Genomic DNA, 22965 nt, shown 5'->3' with positions numbered 1-22965 from the left:
ATTGTCTTTTTTATGTGTCCTTATCCTAGAAGCACAGAAACTATGCTTTCAATAAAATTCAGTGTAGGAATACAACAAAATAACCGTAAGGCGTGTCATTTTAAACATTTTACGAAAAAAAAATTGAGCCGGTGAGCGTAAACAAAAAAAAAACGATATGTTGATTTTTTCCCAACCTCAAAGTTCTAATAACACATAACTATTTGTGATATATAATTTTCAATAATTTTAATGAAGACCATTTTCTGTTAAGACCATCAATTTAGAACTTTTTTTAGGCTCGTCTTTGTGATACACAGCTGCTCAGTCTTACAAAAAGTGTGAATACATATTTGTTTTATATACAATACGCATGCATGAGTTAACTTTTCCTATACTTTGTACTCAAATTTCTATATATCTATCTTTTAATTAGTAACTTTTATTTCAATTAGACATTATCTATATGTGCTTTATCTAGCAGTTCTCTTATATATCTCTGACGCGCAATGATGCATTGCCAATTATTTGCTTTGTTTCCGTAATACGAGTATGTATTCTCATATACTAGGTTACCACTGGAAGAGTAATATAATTTGATTTTTGCATGGCTTTTCAATGAACTTGAATGGTATATTTCCTGGGTTTAAACTGAGATATCCTGATGTTTATTCCTTTTTAAGGAAAACATTAAAAGAAAATTAAAACCGAAGTTGAAATCAACTGTCATTGGCATGTAAGTATATGTCATTCAATGTATATAATAGATTTGGCTCATTTCCTTTAATATTTGCATTTCCAGTGTCCTTGTTCGAGATAAAATTACAAATAGTTAATGTAATTTATTTTTCCATCAATGTACTGTTCATCAATAGGCGCGGTTACAAAACATCACGTGCAAGGTCTGACAAATACAATGTAGAGACAAGAATCGGAGCTTCTAGCCTTCAATTGGAGGAAAAAATATTATGTATATATATGGAATAGCTGTCTTATTTTTTTATTTTATGACGATGATCAGTCGATTGGCTTGCGTGATAATTTTTATGCAAATTATCACGCAAGCTAATCGATTGATCACATCATGAAATCGAATAATAAGACAGTTATTTCTTAAACATGAGCAACTTTATCTTCAAGAAATTCAGCAGATATTGCTTAAGGTTTCGATAATGAAGGACAAGGCGCTAATCAATTATTTTTTTTTAAGATTTTCTTAGAAAATCATCGAAGGCAAAATAAGATTAGACTTCTTATGCAGGAAAATAAGATACCAAAGAAAGGGTTCGGTTCACTTTATGCACAAAATAGCCATGTCGATATACCAATTAATTGACTAGCACTTGATGATCCATTTGAAGCATGAAAATAATATAGAGACTTAGTGCTTTATTTCCTATTAAAACTTTCTCTCAAAAGTCTTGAAGAACTGGCTTTATGAAATTGCAATGTTCTTGAATTTTAAGGTAAACATGTATATTTGAATATTTTCAGTGAATAAAAATAATATGAGAGCAATCTCTGCTCTAAAAATTAAAACATCTATTAATCCTCACGAACCGTTCTATCATTTACTAGTTACATATTTTAGATCAGAGGTTAATTGCACTGTAAATTAAATATCGAATAATAGCTTTAAAAAATTACCGTTTTTGTAGACTTTCTCAGAATATGAGGAAATTGACGCATTTCGTGGCATCATGATGCATTAACTAGCCAGAAAAAAATACGTCCTTTTTGATAAATACGCAACCAACGGAAATATTCGGCGACAATTTAATGTGTAAATAATGATCGAACAGTTAGTACATGTAACTATGATAGACGTCAGTCGGCATTTGACTAAATAATATGTTGTATTTGCTAATGAGGTAATTAAATAGACCATAGAACCTCGTTTTAGAAATTGTTTCTACGTAGAGCATGTTTTATCGCATCGAATCAACTGAGAGATACAGACCCAATATGCAGCTGATGAAGATATATTGTTGCATAAGTAAGGGAAGTGACGTTTATCATAAAGCTTGGTTGTAATACTACCAATCTTCTTTTTATACGCTACTCTTCTCATAAACCCTTGGCATACAGTGTAAAAAAGTTTGGTATTTTTTTCTTAAGTTGTTATTGGATTGGATCGATATCGATCGATCAGTAAACAGTTGATTTTTGTAAATGACGATTTCTGCATTTGGACTCTTGGGAATGAAAGACGCAATTAAACGACGATCATATGCTACTCCATGAACAGTCGTACGTGATTTCATCCAATATCTTACCCTTATCCTGCCGAGATAGTTTTGACTTATCAGCACAGCTGCTGCCGGGAAAGTTCAGTGTAAACAAATCAGTCAAAAGGAATGCAGAAAACTTTCTTATCTGCCTGTATTATCTTTATTTTCCTTAGAAAACCTTTAGAAAACTTGTACAACATTAATTTCACTATCTTTCGATATAAATTTTATACATACATTTATTTTTTTTATATTTATAAGAATACATGAATGCTATAAAGACAACTCAAAAAAGATCTGTTTATTAATAAATAAAGCTATAATTGATATTTACTCAGTCTGTATGTTAAACCTTAGCATCACTATTCTCTTCATTAATAGATTCTTTATCTGAAACTGCCATAAAATTATATCTAATACTTCCTCTAAATTAAAGCCAAGCAGATTTTCCTTAGCCATTCTAGAAACTCTCTTTGCTTTGATATTTGCCTCATTTTGCCCCAGATTTCACACCTACAATCACTGATTGGTTCAGTATTTTTATAAAACTATTTCCATTGGTCTGTATTTTTGTTACCTTGATTCATACATCTTACTACAGTGCTGAAAATAGCTTGTAATGTAGCATCATATGCGGAAACCCCCCAAAACGACCTGAGGTCGCGATTGGCAGCAGCAGTACTGATAAGCCATCACGACTCTAGGTCGCGATCGGCAGGATAAGGTATGTGTATGTATACATAATATATGTGCAAAATAAGAAGAAGGGTTATAGATATGCACTTTAAATGACAAATAAAAAATCTATACCATTTTCTTTTAAAACCTTCATGATTTAAATACGTTATTGATTTCTGCTGATGAAGCAAGTTTTGCATAATTGTTTAAATTCGAAATCACGTGCCAAAATCAATCCCTGTTTTCACAGCACCGAATGCCAAGAGTTTATGATAATAGTAGCGTATCGAAAACCCTTTTAACCAATTAAATTCCTCTTCATCCTAATAAATCCGTCATCAATACAGTGTATAATTAATGGACAAACAACATGAACAAATAGTATGAAAAACGTCATTTGACTCAATGATAAGTTATATTTGCAGACAAGGTCATTGTATCGACCATCGAACTTACGAAATGATTTTGAAAGAGACTGAGGATAATCATGTTTCATCAACTTATAATTATCTGTCAATAATTAATCTTGTTTTGGACATTGTTCTACAGTCTAAAAACTTTACGTGTTGAGGTAAGTGTTTGATTTCTTAACTGCACATTTTAAACACGTTTGCCAGCTAAACAACACGTTTATTAGGGGTTAACGCATACTGTTTATCTATCGCGCTTATATTTTCTCGCTGGTTTCGAGACAAAATCTTAGCTGGAATAACAACACACTCCAAGTAGAAAAAGAAATATATGTTCTCTTTGAAGGTATTATGGTTTTTTTTAAAAAAACATAATTCAACCAAGCATATTGTAAATAGGGTTCGACACTCTAGACCACTTATGAGCTATTTAATAAAATGATTACAAGATACAATCTATACACCAAGGGTTTAAAAAAAATCTTTTTTTCAAACACTGGAACATTTTGCAAATAGACACAATTTGTAAAGAAATATTTATCAATAATTGCCAATAATTAAGGAATGACTCTAATTCTTGGCCAAATTATTCGATTTTATTACTTATATAGTATTTTTAAGTATACGTAATTAATAAGATCAGAAAAGTTAAAATGTTTTAAAATTAATGAACGCGTGAGTGTGTAGGTATAGGATATATTTTTTTTTTATTTTTCATTACAGTTATTAATTAATTACGCAGCATTGTTAACGCTGGAAAAAGGGGCGGGGCCTAATTTATACGGGAAAAGTTTCTTGTGACGTCACACAAAAATATGACTTTTATGTATTTCTCATAATACGTAAAAATGAAAAAAAAATTGCAACTTTTAACTGTATTAGCATAATAAAAAACAATATAACTTTTCAATGCATTAAAAAAAAGTTGCTAGTTAAATTCCAAGTAGCTGGATATAAACATAGTACTGATCGCGATGAACTTGTAAACATGACGTCATATTGGTACAATGTAAACATGGCGTAATTCATGTGCTGTGAGAGGCAGATTGAGGATTTTTTTAACAATGAAAAATGCTTTTCATTATTAAACAGAATATTATTTACAGGTTTTAAATAGTCGATTAATATCAAAGTATATCCTTTGTTTAGTGCGATTATTTATTAACTACCAAGAGAATGTATTTTATTAATTATGTCGTGCTTTTATGTACAGGTTACGTATATTTTACATCGAGATGCCTCATAAAATCGTACTTTCGCAAGGGCATACACTGCATTGATCTGAACCATTTTTTAAATATAGATAAAGGATATTTTCCTTAACTTGAAAAGTGCTGCTGCTTTCTTTAAATCGAGGGCGTGATTTTATAAGTACACAAAATATTTGGTAAAAGTCAAACATATTTCGATATTGGCCTATTTACTTTAAAATTTAACTATTAAAACGCAAATTCTATTCAAAGTAGCAGCATTTTTCAGAAACTACAAAGTATGCAGAAACAAATTATAATACCTTTAATTTTTAATTTCAACTAGGGTATGCCCTTGCGATATTGAAATTTGTTTATGACCTACATTCAGTACACGAACTATGCATTCATCACGTGACTGTCCATTGATGGAACTAAACTTCGTACAGGACAGAGTGGGTTACACTATGCTATTTCCATAAGTATTAAAGTTCTGTGATAATTAAACAGCTTAATTAAAATAAATTCAATTCTTAAAAAATCCCCCATATTTGCAGTCTATTTTCCGTCGATTTTTCATAGTAGGCCTTAAAAGTGCTGCGTATTGCTATACAGGTCATTTTTCATTTTGCCATGTGATTGAAATATATAAATAGAACATTTAAGGAGTATGAAATATGTAAGCCTGAGTCTCGAAGTTTTTCATTTTAAAGATATTTTCATCGAAATTTCTTTTAAGGAGATTGTTCTAAAAGACCCAAACCCTCCGCATCATGGGTTCAGGATCAAGCACCCAGTGTAAAGTATGTCGGTGTTTTCAATGTCAGGGAGAAACAGAATTCTGACCTGTGTCTGCAATGTAAAGACAGACATATTATTGATCTACACACCAAACCCCACTACTTTGTGATTTACCGAGAAAAATATGAAAACCTTACAAAGCAAGAATTCTGTGAGAGGCATCCAGATATGATCTATGAAAAGTATTGTCCGTCATGCCAACGTCCTTTTTGTGTTCAATGCACAGAACACAGAAATCCTAAAATGTTTCCTTTTTCTCTTCAACGGATAAATCACGATACACACAAAATATTGGACCTACGAACACCTTATACGATAAACCGTCAACAACACAGAGAAACCATCCACAACATCAGTAGTGAGACTCTATATAACAGTTGCTTTCTCCTTTCAAGAACTAAATCCGATGTAAAAACTTGTCACACAGAAATCTCCAACACCCAGTCTGAGATGTCAGCAAAAGCCCGGAGACTGAAGAAGCTCATTGACACTGTAATATATGATGTGAAAATAAGAAAAGAACGTTTTATTAATGAAAAACAACAACAGATTAGAAAAATGAACAGATACCTTGCCAAAATTGAGCGCTATGAATACAGATCTGAACAGTCAGCAAACAAACCAACAATATTCCTCTTCACTCTAAAAGAAACATCCGTCCTAAAAGTAAAAGAAACATCTGTCCTAAAATAAAAGAAACTCCTTACCTTGCACGGTATGATGTAAGCTCTCTGATTGAGAACGAAAACATGGAGAAAATGATTAAAAAACTAAGTGAACTCCAGGTAATCGAAACGGAAAAAAGAAAAGTAACAAAAGATTCTGTGCTAAAACTGATGTCTTTACCCGTGTTGCATAAATCTGTCACAGTCAGAAATGTTAATAATGTTAGACATATATCCCGTGTGACATCAGATCGGGTTTGGGTAAGTGATGAAAATAATCTCATCTTGACAAACACTGAAGGTGATATGTTATTTTCTCTAACAGATATAGATAGTTTTTATGGAGTACACACAGTGAACAATATAGGTGATCTTATTCATATTGACAAGAATCATAATATAAAAGAACTATCAACAGCTAACAAATCTAGGTCTACGCTGATAGAGAAAATAAATCCATGGCTACCACGCTGTGTTTACTGCTCTCCCTTAAATGGAGATCTACTAATCGGCATGTTTAACACCAAAGACCTATTGGATAAGATGCAGGGTTACAGAAATACAAGCAAGGTTAACCGTTACAATAATAGGGGACATCGCATACAGACAATACAACACAACAACACAGGCCAGGGAATTTATAGTTATCCTAGCTTCATCACAGAAAACCGCAATGGTGATGTTATTGTGAGTGACTGGAATCGTACGCGTGGCTTTGGTCGTGGAGTTGTAGTGGTTACAAAACGTGGAGGGAGACACCGCTTCTCTTACGAAGGACCTCCCTCAGAATCAGTGCTATATCCAAGTGGAATCTGTACAGACACACTGTTACATATCCTGGTGTGTGATGAATACACCCGCTCAGTTCAGATGTTAGACTGTGACGGTAACTTCCTGTCACAGATACTGACACCAAGACATGGGATAGTCACACCATACAGCCTGAGTTATGATGAGAAAACTCACCTTCTGTGGGTTGGATCACGCAACTACAGAGTATATATCTACAAATACATAAACAGACCAGACTATCTGTCAGGTAATTATAATGAGGTAAAAGACACATAAACGTTTTAAAAAATGGCGCAAATCGGTTGGGCGCATAGTGAGAATAGTAACGCTAGGGGCCTTAAAGAAGACATTTTTATCGCCATATGGACATCAAATGTGGCTTTTCCTGCCTTCTGTATCTGAGATGTGTGACTTGTGATGTTGGTTGAAGACAAAGGAAATACTATATTGATTAATCCGACTTTACCATGAGTAGTTAGTAGAACATCTCGAGTGAAACATGTGAGCGTGATTTTCTTGCATGCCTATCCCCAAGTGTGTGTTTATTAGTGTGTTTATTAGTGTGTGTTGCTACCAGAATATCGGACAGAACCAATAAGGCATCTGCCTCCACAAAACTGAATATGACCCATAAGGTTTGCAAACATCAGGTAAAGTTTTCGTTGATGAGATCTATATGTCGTTTTAAGACAAAAATAGTTATTGAAAACTATTTAGAAAGTTAGAGAAAAATTCTGATCAGATAACAAGAACTTTTCTTTTTTGTAAAGTTTTCCTTCAAAGACCCTTTGAGTACGAACAAAGGGAGGAGTCTACTCCGTCCCCACGCACCTAATGTTTTTTTTCTGAAGAGACACTTATCCGCTTTGTAATTATATGCATTCCTGAATGGTTACCAGGATTCATTCAGTGTTTTATTTGATACCGTGTACATCGTAAAACGAAATTCGAAGTAAAAAATGTACATAAGGATTACAAGAGTAGTGATTTAGAGTTGAATATATGAAAAAGAATTTCAATTGCATAAGCAAAAGTTTGTTCTTGAAAATAAAAATTGTTAAAAATAATGAAAACATGAAGCATGAAATGTATGACATCTGATAGCAGATGTAAATCGATAAATATACTAGTAATCAATATAATTATATTCTTTTGTCTGGCAATGATATTAGGAATAACGATTTTCATCTTCAAAATATGCATAGTTAAGATTCCGCAAATAGACAATCCGTAAAAATTTTTTTTTTCAAGAAATACATTAACATTTTAGCTCACCTGAGCCAAAGGCTAAAGTAAGCTTTTCTGATCAAATTTTGTCCGTTCTCTAATAGGGAATTAGAATTTTACATAGAAATATATAGGGAAAAATTTAAAATCTTAAATCATTTCAAGAACCTCTGGGCCAGGAAAGATAAAACTTATGTGGAAGCATCCTCAGGTAGTGTAGATTCTAAATTTTGCAAATCATGACCCCTGGGGTAGGGCGGGGCAATCATTTGGAATCCAAGTTGAACATGGAAATTTATAGGAAAAATCTTTTTTCTCAGAAACCACAGGGCCAGAAAAGCTGAAACTTATGTGGAAGTATTTTAGTTTAGCGTAAGTTCTAAATTGTTCAAATTCTGACAACCAGGGGTAGGGCTTGGCCACAAGTTTAACATTCAAATAAATGGGAAAAATCTTTTTTTCATGAATACTTGGACAGAAAAGCTGAAACTTGTTTTAAGCATCCTGGGGTTGTGTAGATTTTAAATATCCAAATTATGACCCGGGTAAGGTGTGGTCACAATAGGTTTAAAAGGGGGAAATCGGGTAAAGAACAGAATGGTCAAAGCTAATCAGGTGAGCGATGTGGCCCATGGGCCTCTTCATTGATCAAATGGATCTGAAGAGGGATTTTTTTAAGCGAGGGGGTAGTGTTGAGCCACAGTAGGGCATAAACGTTTAACATAGGAATACATTGGGAAAATCTTTAAAAATCTTCTTCTCAAGAACCTCTAGACCATGAAATTTGAAACTCACGTAGAAAAATCCTCTGAACGTGAAGATTCAATTTTTTTCAAATCATGACCGATGGAGTTTTAGTGAAACATAATGGGGTTTTAAAGGTTAACATAGGAGTACATAGGAAAAATCTTTTTCTCAAAGACAGCGAAGCCATGATTGGTTATAGTTATATTGAAAATTGGAGGGAATATCTAAGAGTGTAGATTTGGGTAATCATGACCCTAGGGGGTTGGGAGTGGCAATGGGGGATCAAAGTTTAACATAGGAATACGTTATGTGTGCCTACCTAGCTAGCTAGTTTCAAGGTGAGCGCTGTGGCCCCTGGAAATAGGTCATACTCACATATCATAAAGATTTTGTTTCTTGTTTCACTTTCACTGTTTTATACGACGGCGTATTCGTGCTATATTGACAATGTAGGAAAAAATTAAAAATCGTTTGTACGATTTTTCAAATAGTTTGAACGATTTTTAAAACGTTTGAACGATTTTTAAAACGTTTGTAAGATTTATATTTATTATATTATAAAATCCTTTGTACGATGTAACGTTTTTTATTAAAATTGTTTGTATGATTTAGCAAATCGTTTGTACAATTTTTATTTCTTGTTATTAAACGTAGAGGAGGCGTAGTAGAAAACCTGCAAACAAGTAGGACAACGTATCCACGCATAGTTTAATGAAGGATTTCTGTATAATATCAAGAATTATATATTTAAATAGCACTTCACATAAAAATTAATTAAAAATCTATTTTTATTTCAAAGTTATTAAATCTTCAAAATTTTTGGCGGGTTTGATTGACACATCCTTGCACTTTCACAAATGTTAACTGTATTCTTAGTCCTTCGGAAAAGTGGCAAACTTGTTGTGTATTAATGAAAAATATTAAAACTTTAATCCAGAAAAATAATTTTATTCAGAGAAATGTTAGAAAGCAAAACTCTTTCACAAGTATTGTCATTCCGAGCTAAGTGTTGTTGGCAAATCGATCACACTCGTGTTATTTACACAGTATTTTTAAACAGTGCACGAGTTCTGTTATTGTTGATGTTTACGATTCATCGGGTACGTTCAATCGTCAAAGTCTGCTCACCACAACTGCACGGACACAACAAAATTGCCACTTTTCTTTAGTATGAAGAGTAAAATTAAAATTTGCGAAATTGCAAGGATGTGTCAATCAAACCCGCCAAGAAATTTGAAGTTTTAATAACTTTTAAATAAAATAAGATTTTTAAATATTTTTTTTTGTGAAATGCTATTTAAATATATAAGTCGTAACATTATAGAGAAAAAATTAACTTCAAATCAGTGTTCAATTACCTTTAAGAATTCAAAATTTGAAGAACACATTGGATATATTATGTCTATGCAAAATGTTGTATATGTTATATGTTAGTATTGGTTGCTTGTTTGAAAAGTTATAAATAATGACTACGATTTTTCGGAACAACCCTCATATATATGCCATTTCAGATTGAAGGTATGAATTGACATATAGTAATTGAAAAATCTCAACCACAATTCTCTAATCAAGTACACGTAATATTCATCTTTTTTTTACTAAAGGTGGCTTCAAAATAGACATCATTTACTAGTTCAGTGTTCATTAACTAGTTCAAACTTGCTATGCTTTCAAATGAAATGTGAATTTTATTACATAAAATATGAAATCAAATCACATGCAGTCTTAATCTTTTAACAATACTAGTATATGATTAATGCTTCAATGAACTTGTGATTCGGATACGCATCATTGGAGTTTCATCCTCAACAATCAGTCTTTCGTATGCAGTGGGAGATGGCGGCATGTCAGGAATATCGATCTCAGACTCCGTGCCCTGCCTTATTGGTTCTATTGTCATTTGTGGTAACTTTGGAACACCTTTTCTTTCGAAGTCTATAATATCGGATCGGGCTCGAGATTTTGCAGAGCCTATCACTTCCGGGAATACTTCTCTTCTTCCACCAATAGCAGTGTTGGGTTTGGCATATTCGGGAAGATATGAACTTTGTTTTTGGAAGTCCGAGAAACCAACGCTTATTCGAGTGGAGCTACGTTCAAGAAGAAGACGTCCTGTTAAAAGAGAATTGTTATGCATTTACATGTATTCAAAAGATGAGTTGCGCATGTATATATAAGTATAATAAAGATAATGGTATGCAAAATCCAATTCTTTATTCAAATTTATTCTTGGTTTGTCTAAACTTTTCTCGCCGCATCATATGTACAACTCTGTTTATAACAGCAAGATAGTAGTACCTGTAAACTTGGATTAAGATTTGTGTTAATGAATATATATAATAAACATACCTTTCCCCACTATCTGTGCTTTTTGGACTTCGTCTATTGCTTTATGGTCTCTAGGGGTCAACATTTTCTGTGAAGAGATCGGATTAGCGTACACAGTCTTTGATCTATTCAATGAAATAACTCCACTTTTTATTAATTTTGCCTTATGTTTGTGAAAAGATCCCCAAATTTCTTGGGAACATGGATCAGCTAAAACTAGGGCAAGATCTGGCTTTTCTAGTTTATCATCGTCAGAAATAGATTTGACAGTTTCAATTTCCGAATTTTGTTTCGAATTCAACAAAGAGTGGTTAGTCCTTAAATTCGATGAAGGTGCAGTTCTTGGGGCTATAGGAATATCAAGGTCTGTTCGACTTTCTAAATCTTCATCAATGATTGTCCCTATGGTAGTTCGTTGGCCAAGTGGTGTATTGGGTGGTGTTAAAAGATCGCCCATACCCAGAGACGTATTCGGAGGTGGAGGGGGAGAAAAAACAGAATGACGAATATGACTAATATGACTACCTTTCTTATCACCGGTTACCATCATTGGTAAGCTTTGTAAATTTTTATTGTTATGAATCTTAGGTTTTTCTTTTGAGAAGGGTTCTGGAAGCTTTGGTCTAACTCTTCTGTTCTCCCTACGGATTAACCCTTCCTTGTCCCATTCAAACAAAGCGTCAGCGTGAATAGGAGTATAGGTGAGTCTAAAATCAGGTTTTGTGGATTCAGACGTTATAAGATCCGGGGCAGGGTTATCACTCTTTTCTACTTTGGTGTAAGACCTTGTGAGTGAGTTTCTCGTCTTTTGCCGCCGGAGGAAAATGTTCTTAGAGAATGCATTTGTTCTCTCCCTTGAAACTTTCAAGTATTGTAAATAGCTCCTATAGTTATTGTGTTTAATTTCACCCGCTGTATTCACCCTTTTTGGTTCAACATTTTCAGCACCCTGATCTTTTGTTGGACATGATTTTGTGTTTCTGTTGTTTAATTCAATACTAAAAGCAGAAAAGGCAGATTCGCGTCTATGATTCCTCATGTTTTGTGGACAACTCACTAAGTGTAATCCAGAGTCGAATCGTTTCTTCAAAAGATAGTAAGTTGCAGCAATAGAATTCACTTTGCGTTCACCGAGAGCATTCACAATCTCACTCTCTTTAAAATCAAACATCTTTGTCATGTAATTAATCACCGATCCCTGAGGAACTAGCGGAAGAAGATTTGAAATGGCCGACTGTCGAAAAACGGTCTCCTCATTTTCTCCTACAAGCCATGGATGTCGCAAAATTTCCTCCATCTTGATTCTCCGTCTGGGATCGGATGTTAACATCGACTGTAGTAAATCTCTGCATTCTAAAATAAATAAATATTTATTAGTTCATAATTACATCAGGACCAAGCATAGGTTGATCTTCTGTCATTAACCTTACTGAATGGTGACTGAAAGTACTGAATAGCCAGAGTTTCAAGCCATTTGGTACCTTTTTGGACCTTTCAGTCACCATTCAGCCAAATGAATGGAGTACATTAATCCTGTGGATCCGAAAAAAATAATTGTCAACAGATGTAATATTTGTCTCGTACATACCATACCTTTCACTTCTTGTCTCTTTGCGCTGTAAATGCCAGTTTGTGTTTTGATAAACACTAACTTTTTTCCGATATTGATATTTTACTAACCCAGCCTAAGACCGTGTTATCAGATTTGTTAGCAACCACGTAAGAATTTTAGCTACAGAAATATTAACAACTTTTTCTTAAAACTATTTTATAATTTCAAATGCGATTTAAACCAATAAATCACTGTAATAGGGATTTTACTTAAGTTAAAATTGATTTTAGAGACTTTAATCAGTTTACCTTTCGATTATATATTCCAAAATAACTTAAAACTTCAGCACTGACACAAATTCATTTTTAGCTCACCTGAGCCGAAGGCTCAAGTGAGCTTTTCTGATCAAAATTTGTCCGTCGTCTGTCGTCGTTGTTGTCGTTGTTTCATTTTCATCTTCTTCTCAAGATTATACAAAGTATTTAGTTAAAGGGGATTCAAGTTTGTTCAGAATAATCATGAATAAGAAAAATTAATGGCATTTTTAAAAAATCTTCTTCTCAAGAACTACTGGGCCAAAAATTTGTTCAAATCATGACCCCCGGGGGTAGGGTGGGGCCAAAATGGCTAATCAAATTTTAACATTTTATATTCTTTAAAAATCTTCTTCTCAAGAACCACTGGGCCAGGAAAGATGAAACTTATGTGGAATTTGATCAAATTGACCCCCGGGGGTAGGGTGGGGCAATCAAAGTTTAGTTTGACCAGGAAAGATATATATTACATGACCCCCAGGGGCAGGGTGGGGCCAAATGGCGATAAAAGTTTTACATAGGAATATATAGGGAAACCTTTTAAAATCTTCTTTTCAAGTGCTAAGCCATAAAACTTAGTGTAGATTCAGCACATGACACAAATTTTCATTTTTTATTATTAATTTTATTAATTTTCTTTTTTATGGTAAAATAAATCTCCAAACGTTATTAAATCAAGTTTGCATTACATTGACAAAATCAGCAATTCAATTATCATTTGCTTTACCGGTAAATAAATATTCCATCATAATAATTATCAGTCATTGTAAATCATTACCTTCGCTCAGCGTTTCCGGAATCACACATCCTTTTAGGATCAGTGAGTTGAGCTGTGCTATGTTGTTGGCGGGCTGCGGAATAAACGGAAGTGAACCCACAAGCATAGCAAACAGACAAACTCCTCTAAAAAAGATAGAAACGTCACATGTAGGAATAAGCTCACAGCTTCAAAGACTAATTCCAATAATAAATTGATAAAAACCATACACAGGATAAACAGCTTTAGCAATGGCACTCATTATTGACTTAATTAATTGAGCCCATTTTAATGTTGACAAAATCAAAGAACTACATATTACCCAGTATATGTATTAAAAGAACTCTCTGAAGTGTAAACAACGCAAATTCCCTGTTCTCGAATCTTTGATTGAAAATTGAGGACCAATGTTTGAAAAAAAACACTAACTGTACAGTTAATTCCGCGCCTTTCTTTGGGTATGTTTAACCTTTAGTATTTAAGGTTTATTTACTGATTAGTCTAAGTATGTCTGGTATCTTACATGCTCCATATGTCCACGGCCGGTCCGTATTTCTGGTTGTTGAGGATTTCCGGGGCGGCGTAGGCGGGGGAGCCGCACTGAGTGGAGAGGGAGGTGTCGCCATAAAACACGTTACTTAATCCAAAGTCTGAAAATTAGGAAATTAAACAAGTACTTATGTTTAAGAGATAAAACATTTATTCCATAGATATAATGTGGAATGATAAGGTTTTCATGGTGACTCAATATTCATGGAATTCATGCATCTTAAAGAGTAGTAAAACCCACCTATTATCTTTATATCCAGATTTGCATCAAGGAGAAAATTTTCCAACTTCAAATCTCTGTAAAGCAACAAAAAAAGATTAAAATGTTTAATATGAGATTACAAGAGATAATAACTCAAGGTATAATATCTTTAATTGTATCAAAAATAATTAAGATTAAATGGTGATATTGTGACATATGAGCCTCTTGTCAATGACATGATTGTGTTTAATAAGTGGCTTCTTTGTAATTATAACAAGATTAAATGAAATTTTGTGCATCAATGTACAGAATATTGTTATATAATTTATTTTTTATGACAATACAATGAGAACAGTTTTTTAACTTTGTACAATGTAAAACATTATAAACCTGTGAACAATGTTTTACATGTATTAACCTGTGTACAATGTTAGACAGTATTAAGCAGTGTACAATGTTAGACAGTTTTTACCTGTGTACAATATTAGACAGTTTTTACCTGTGTACAATATTAGACAGTTTTTACCTGTGTACAGTGTTAGACAGTTTTTACCTGTGTACAATATAAGACAGTTTTTACCTGTGTACAGTGTTAGACAGTTTTTAACTGTGTACAATATTAGACAGTTTTTACCTGTGTACAATATTAGACAGTTTTTACCTGTGTACAATGTTAGACAGTTTTTACCTGTGTACAATATTAGACAGTTTTTACCTGTGTACAGTGTTAGACAGTTTTTACCTGTGTACAATATTAGACAGTTTTTACCCATGTACAGTGTTAGACAGTTTTTACCCGTGTACAGTGTTAGACAGTTTTTACCTGTGTACAGTGTTAGACAGTTTTTACCTGTGTACAATGTTAGACAGTTTTTACCTGTGTACAATATTAGACAGTTTTTACCCGTGTATAGTGTTAGACAGTTTTTACCTGTGTACAGTGTTAGACAGTTTTTACCTGTGTACAGTGTTAGACAGTGTTTACCTGTGTACAATATTAGACAGTTTTTACCTGTGTACAGTGTTAGACAGTGTTTACCTGTGTACAATATTAGACAGTTTTTACCTGTGTACAATATTAGACAGTTTTTACCTGTGTACAATGTTAGAGACATGCATATGATCCACTGCAGAAACTAACTGGCGGGCGTACTTTTTGCATTCATTTTCAGACAGACATTTTCTGAAATATTATAAATTCTTCATTTAACAAATACATGTAATATGTATATATTTATATATGCTTCTTATAAACAAAGCTGACATTTTTTTAAAGGAAACATTTTCATGGCATATTTTTTTCAAAAGCATAATGACAAAATTAATTGCAAATAGTAATTAACAGATCTATCAAATGTTGAATGAACAATATCGTATTTTCTATACTAACTTTATAGACAAATATTTGATGAATTCGCCACAATCGGCGTACTCTAGGACTAGATAATAAGAATTCTCGGTCTCCATGACTTCGTACATTCTGACAATGTTAGGGTGAGAGAGCTTCTGTAGCACGATCGCTTCACGCCTCACGTTCTTACGGACAAAGTCACGAACCAATAACGCCTTTTTGGAGACAACTTTTACAGCAACCTGTAAAAGAATTATATTATTTATTAGACTGGATTTTTTCTGTTGATTTTTTTTTATACATTGTGCATGTAGTTCTTGTCAACAAAACTATAATTATAAAGAATATTTAATTATTAGTCAGTAGTGTAGCAAAGCTTATGATAAGATGATTCTTTAAGGATTGTCTAAATCGTTTTAATCAACAAGTCAATCAAGCAAAAGTTTTTCAAGTTTTTTTGTACTTTGTTCAGAGAGAGAGAGAGATGTTTTTATGTATTTGTACAACAATAAAATAAAATAATTGACAAAAAATAGAGAGAGAGAGAGAGAGAGAGAGAGAGAGAGAGAGAGAGAATACTGAGAAACCCAAAAAAGATACCGACTGGGACTGCACTTTATTAAAAGGGGCATGTCTGAAAAGAATCTCTTTACATTTCTATATGTAAAGAATTTTCTCCATTTAAAATGTCAATCTGTCTCGATGATCATGAATTTAACTTAAATCTCTTTATCTCAAAAATCAGAAAACGTTCTTCTATGTCAACATTTTAATACTGACTTAATAAATGGCCCTGTTCATTTGTGAGTTAAATGGGCAAATAAACCTAAGCTACTGTATGAAAAGAAAATATTATAATTGATTCAAGAGCGATTGGAGTTGAAAAACCCCACTTTATTCTAAACAGGAATGAAAAGTCCATTGGTGAATATTTTTATTCTCTTTAACTGGCTTTGCTTATCCTGATTTTTTAGATTTTAAAAAAGTTTCACATGTGACATAAAATAACAGGAGTACTTTATAGCAGCCAAAATGTTCGTACTTTTTATTCATATTTATGAATAATCAGAATTGTTTTTAAATTTTCTTCAATATTAAAATCAAAATTAAAAAGAAAAATCCAACATTATTTAATACTATGCAATTCAAAAAAATTACATGACATGTACGTATATTCTTTAAAATACTAAGGACATGTCAAGGTTTATCTATAAACGTGTTAAATTGAAAAATATAGGTCCCGCTATAGCTTTATGGTTGGTATTAATTAGATAGATAAAAATTATGCAATTTAAACTTTTTGTGGTATTAAACACTATCTTATTAATCATGGCCTTTGCTGTATACATCAAATTGTTGTACATTTCGTTATCATGTAGACGCCATCAAGAACTTGGGCGCATGAATACGATGACCCCCCTACAAGAATTAAACCTCCCAATCGCGGATTTCATGAGATTTGATTCAGCAATATTTCTCAAATAAACAATGCAAGAAAATTGCAGAGTTCCTTATACAATATGTATGTGCATGTACTTCAAAATTGATTTAGACAAGCATCTTTCAATTTTAAATATCTATGATCATATTAGAAATTATTTGAAAGTAGGTAAGATTCGATTCTAGTCGAATACATGTAAACAGTGTCCTAACTTTAAAAAAAAAACTTGGTATAGAAGAGCTTAATTAATAATTCAATTTTCATGTATAAGAAAAAAATTAGATTTTTTTTGGTCATTCCAACTTCTGACAAATTTCAAAATCCAAAAACGAAGTAATTAGGTGGATATTTTATGAATGACAACCATGTTATGTAAAGGGGCAAAGTCAAACTTGTTTAAAAAGTTTTAAAAAAAAAACAAAAATGCACACATTGTTAGATGCTATATTGATTCATCGACTCTCCAGTGTTAAACATTTTAGAAGTAGACATGAACTTAATCCCACTGGATCAAAACAGCACAAGTTTGGGATTCGTTTTAAAAACTCGTGTTTGTCACAACAAATCGTGGCTTCACATTGAAAAATGCAAGATCAATTTTCTCATAACTTAAATCACCAATACTGATAAAATGACTGATAAACTTGTGCCACTGGAATCTTCTAACAAGTGTCCACTCAAGACCGCCTTTCTTACTAGATAAAGGTAATTTAAAAACATAATCTGGAACTTTAAACTAATATTCCTATAATGCACTTGCGTTTAGCCTTGCCCTAGACATCGGGGCAGGGTAGTCATTGAATGAAAACATCTATACATCTGTGGTTGATTAATATCTCGGTTAATCTACAACCTTGATAAAAATTTATATGAAAAATATTTACGTAATAATTTGTGATTCATCACGGCGTGAAAACTGTATTTGATGCATGTATTTCAGTGCCTAAATATAAAATGAAATACCTTAACCGAGAGAAAACTACAAAAAAGAAAAAGAAATGCGCAAAGAAGACTCTTTCAAGTGTCATTTATATGGACAACTTAATAAATGTCCAAGCATTATATTGTTTAAATTGTCAGTTTGTGTGGCAGTATGTTTTGATGGCTGATAAATGATATTGAATTTGAATCTTTATATTCAGTGTTTTGCATATACTGTACAACGAAAAGCAAAAAAAAAAAACAAACAAACAAACAAACAAAGAAAGAAAGTCTCGTCTGCATGTGTGAAAATGAATATAGCCCTCCTCTGTATTATATTCTGAAAAGGGTCATACGACTTATGAGAGCTCCATGTTAAAGTACAATTCATGCAAATCTTTTATCAGCCGAGAAATAAATCTGCTAATAAATGTATATTTGTTGAAGAATATTAAACCAGACTAGCAGGGATTTTCTTTGGCATCTTCTTGATTCAGGACCAAAGCAATAATAGTGGCACTTTTTTTGACTTTCAAAACTACTATTGCCAGAAACTTTATGGTAAACTACGTGTAAATGACAAGCTGTGAATTTGTTAACAGCTTTTAAATTTTAATATAGGGCTTTTAATTTTCATCAACAGCAAATTTTCGTACACAGTCCAGATATTGGTTTTTTAAATTATAGTTGTATATGTTACAAACGTATGGGACACATTAAGACAAGTCATTCAATATTTCAGCTGTATTTAGAAATTCATTACAATGCATCACCTATTTACGTTGCTTTTTCGCCTTGTCTTCAAGAATTCACAAAGAACTTTTAAAACTAGGTCCACAATCTGTATTCAGTCATTTAATTTTTGCTCTATATAAAGTTTTGGGAGCAAAAAAAGGAAAATTGATATTCCTATCTGACAATATTTGAAATTTTCAACTCTGTGGCATTCAAAATATTTTTGTTGTTAAAAGGATATTAATTGAATTCAGTTTTTACTTCTACCTTTTCATGGGCGATTAAATGGATGCCCTGGCGTACTTTAGCAAAAGAGCCTTCTCCCAGAGTCTTTCCAAGGATGTAGTTCCCGACCTTCTTTTTCTTCTCAGAGGTTTCCGGTGTGGAATGATGTTCGCCGGAAGTCTTCACATCAGCATCTTCCTCCGCGGTGCTTGCTTCCTTCGTGCCGCTATCCTCGCCCGTTTTCTCTGACTCCATGAAAAACTTACTCCAATTTTAACAACATAAGTAATTCTCTGTTTCCAGAATAAAAGGAACGGCACTTTTCATCCATATTTTTTAATGGAGTCTAAAATTTTCTCGTCATATTTTCATAAATCAGTCACCAGCCGGAAAAATCACCCAGACATTATACACAACCTCTCGCGAGATTTGTGCGTCAATTGTCATTTCAGTTTGATTTGACATAGCGTAATTGTCGGGTATTGTTCATACAGGCCTAAATAGTTGCTCCTCTGACCGTTATCTTGTAATATATCAATAATCTTTTGTTCGCGGCTTAAAGCTTCGTATCGCGAAGAAACACACAGTGTTGCACCTCCGCTGAAATCAAGGTCCCCGCCTCGCTCATTCAGGACAAATTTTTAAAGGGATTCGTCAGTCGCTATCTATATGTCCCAACAGTCCATGATTTCCTTTTAATCTGCTCAACAGTCCTCTTAACTTCTTTAGTTTTGTTTGTTATTTTACAAGATTTTACCCCCTTTTGATTGTATTTCTCGATATTGATTTGGTCTCTTTTCTCTCCAGGTTTATGATTTGTGACTTGTTTTTCATTTCTTTTCTTTTATGTTTCCCGGAGAAGTTGTTTCCGTTCAAGAAATGAGCAGAAAAACGCGACATCAGACCGCCATCAAGTTAATTAAAGTCTGAAAAGGAAAATTATCGGTTTCTTTCTAATAACGCATTGCTCAATGTTGAAAACACGAATACGGTATTTGTTGATTTCATTCTTGCTGCATTTTGAATTAATAATTGCCTATAAAAGATTCCTAAAAGTGATTTTTCATGAATAGCATAAATAAATGGAAGACGTGCAATCAGTTTTTATAATCGTTTTTATAATACGAGGGTTGATGCAAAAGTAATGTCACAGTGTTCATATCTTTGTATTTGGCGCCAAATTATCAAATATTATATATACCAAAAGCATCTTCCCAAGTCAAGAGTTTCTGATCCGCTCCGCTCCATAAAAACGTAGAGCGGAGAGGATCAGAAACTCTTGACTCGGGAAGATGTACCAAAGTATGCACAAATACAAATTTAATTAATCTTTAATTTTTCATTCAATAATGTTAAACTGCACTGAAAAAAATAATTAGTGAAAGTCACTGGGACGACTAGTAAATTTACTGTCCATACAATCACTACCTTAACATGCATTCTCTGTAAGCACCAAAAAATCTTGGAAACGACATATCTCCGATTCTGATGAAATTTGCACCACAGGTGCACCTTGGTACAAAACCAGTAAATATGGTGTTAAAAGTTTCCCACGTGCACCCGGTTGCCATGGAGACGGATCCATTGAATTTGGCCATTTTCGGCCATTTTTGACCAAACAAAAACATGAAAATTGAGGAAATATGAATGCATTTTTATCTTTATGTAGTGAACTCAAATATAAATCTTTGTATCATACGAAAACATCAACTGTTAAAGAATACAGGGCATATAACCAATTATTCCAGAATTGACCCCACTCTTAGAAAACGCTTCTGCAAAATAGCATAGTTTCTCAAAATGTGAAAAATGGAAAATTTGGCATTTTTTGAGAAATTTAAGGTCAAATAAAAAAAATTGTCTACGGAAATATACGTGTCGTCAAACGTCAGCATTAGTAGTGTCCCCTCAGGAAAAAATTGGAGTGGGATCTCAATGCTATTTTTAGTAACATGTATCTAAAAATAGAAATATTTCAGAAAAATCTAAAAAATGAAATTTGGGCAGAGTTTAAGATGCCATTGCTAAGTAATTATGAAATATACTGTAAAAGTCAAAATGCTAATGTCAGAGACTGGACACCAATAACTACCATGCATATTATTTTCAGGGGTTTCCGTTTTCTATTTATAGCTTCAAATGTCTAAATATAGACATGTCTCATAAAATGATGAAAAATGTCAATTTTCCATCATTTTGAAGCTCCACTGAATCATAAATAATAAAAATATGGATCTCTCCAATATTTCATCAATAAGAACGAGGAATAGTATAATATCTCACAAATTATTGAGGACAGGCTCTCATCTCTATAAATAGTACAAATGTCTAAAAATAGACACATACGAAATTAACTGTTTAATGTTGATTTCCACTAATTCTCAAATTAGAGATGGGAAATTTACCGACTTACTGTCATTAACTATAACTGATATTATGTGACTGACAAGAACAAAAGAACATTCAATGGAATGCAGCATGATAAGCAGAGGTCTCCATTTCTATTTATAGTTACATATGTTTAAAAATCGACGTAATGCAAAATATCGGGAAAATGTTTTTTGTATTTTTTTCTAAAATTTTGGATGAATAATTGCTGACCATCTGTTTTTAACTGCTACTGGCATATGGTGACCAACAAGTAAAAGAAAGCCTTACATCAAATACAAATTGAGCAGCAGAGGTTTCATTTCTATTTATAGTAACATATGTTTAAAAATAGACGTACTGCAAAATATCAGAAAAATGTATTTTTTTTTTCTACTTTTTTCTCACATTTTGGATGAAAAATTGCAAACTATATGTTTTTAACTGCTATTGGCAAATAATGACCAACTAGTAAAAGAAAGCATATATGAAGTACAGAATGAAAAGCACAGGTTTCTGTTGACATGCCTATCAGGGCTAATCATTAATGAAACATGACTTCTTAGATGAACACGTTTATTCAAGTATGGCGTCTAAACGTAACAACAAATACAAGCATCCCGAGCCCGATCATAATACATCAACATCCCCCTTTCTAAGAAAGATGTACATTGTATAAACAATTAAACTGAACATTTCCAAAATGAATGATCATTAACCGTTAACTAACTTTCTGACAAAATAATCAAATAAAATTAAACAGTATCTCAATTAATTTTGGACATAGTCTTTCAAGTATGCTGGTTTCCTACGGATCCTTGATGACGGTTCACGCGATATTGGCATTGCACGAGTATCTGGCGTAGTATCCTTGTGAGGCTTGCTGACGACAGTTTCTGAAATCGAGTCTGGTACGCAATGTTGTTCGTTCGAGTCTGTAATCACCGGTATCTCTTTGCTAGAAATACACTCGTTTGGTCCACTAAACGGTTTTGGAAATTCACAGAGTACATGTTTGCTGATTGGTTCATCACGAACTGGAGATTGATCACGAATATGTGTCTGTATTTTAGTTGGTCTAATATGAATTCGGTTCCTTCGATATTCGACTCCTTGTTGGTCCGCAATAACATATGTTCTCTGTCCAAGAATTTGAATCACTTTTCCAAGCTTCCAATTTTGTCCTTCCCAGTGTTGGAAATAAACGGACTGTCCAATATCGACTTCAGGTAAGTTTCGTGCTCTCTTATCGTAAGATTTCTTCACGGCAATCTGTCTGGATCTGAGTTTGGACTTCACTATTCCAAAATCATTGCTCACTCGAGATCTCATAGGGAGTGTAGCACGTATCTCTCTGTTGAACATCATCTGTGCTGGACTTAGACCGGTATCCTGCCTTGGAGTACAACGTTGTTCAAGTAACGCTTCATACGGGTCTGTTCCATCCTCCTGTGCTTTAATCATCAGTGTTTTGATGATCTTCACTGCAGATTCAGCCTTTCC

The 22965-nt window shown here is 33.2% G+C and overlaps 1 protein-coding gene and 1 pseudogene across 1 annotated transcript; one reads left to right on the top strand and one right to left on the bottom strand.

Annotated features, from left to right (window-relative positions):
* The first annotated feature begins 5238 nt into the window (after positions 1–5238).
* LOC134250328 (uncharacterized) lies at positions 5239–7963 on the top strand (annotated as a pseudogene).
* Positions 7964–10173: 2210 nt separating this feature from the next.
* Positions 10174–19834, bottom strand: LOC134250329 (probable serine/threonine-protein kinase MARK-C). The gene is made up of 8 exons (XM_062732690.1): positions 19138–19834; positions 15813–16015; positions 15516–15605; positions 14462–14517; positions 14195–14321; positions 13693–13817; positions 11070–12401; positions 10174–10832 (listed from the first exon to the last, which is right to left on the bottom strand). Exons 1-8 carry the CDS (start codon positions 19348–19350, stop codon positions 10474–10476), a joined length of 2505 nt encoding a protein of 834 aa, XP_062588674.1. The 5' UTR covers positions 19351–19834; the 3' UTR covers positions 10174–10473.
* Positions 19835–22965: the final 3131 nt, after the last annotated feature.

The sequence above is a fragment of the Saccostrea cucullata genome, unplaced genomic scaffold (assembly GCF_032062105.1).
Source record: "Saccostrea cucullata isolate Sc308-1 unplaced genomic scaffold, CSIRO_AGI_Scuc_v1 ctg4418, whole genome shotgun sequence".
Taxonomy (NCBI): Eukaryota; Metazoa; Mollusca; class Bivalvia; order Ostreida; family Ostreidae; genus Saccostrea; species Saccostrea cuccullata.
This window is presented reverse-complemented; position numbering and strand designations above follow the sequence as displayed.

Coding starts and splice junctions, on each gene's coding strand:
- LOC134250329 (XM_062732690.1), bottom strand. CDS start 19,350: ATGGAGTCAGAGAAAACGGGCGAGGATAGCGGCACGAAGGAAGCAAGC. Junction 15,606..15,812: donor ATCAAATATTTGTCTATAAA/GTTAGTATAGAA, acceptor ATAATATTTCAG/AAAATGTCTGTCTGAAAATG. Junction 13,818..14,194: donor GCCGTGGACATATGGAGCAT/GTAAGATACCAG, acceptor TATCTTTTTTAG/AGGAGTTTGTCTGTTTGCTA.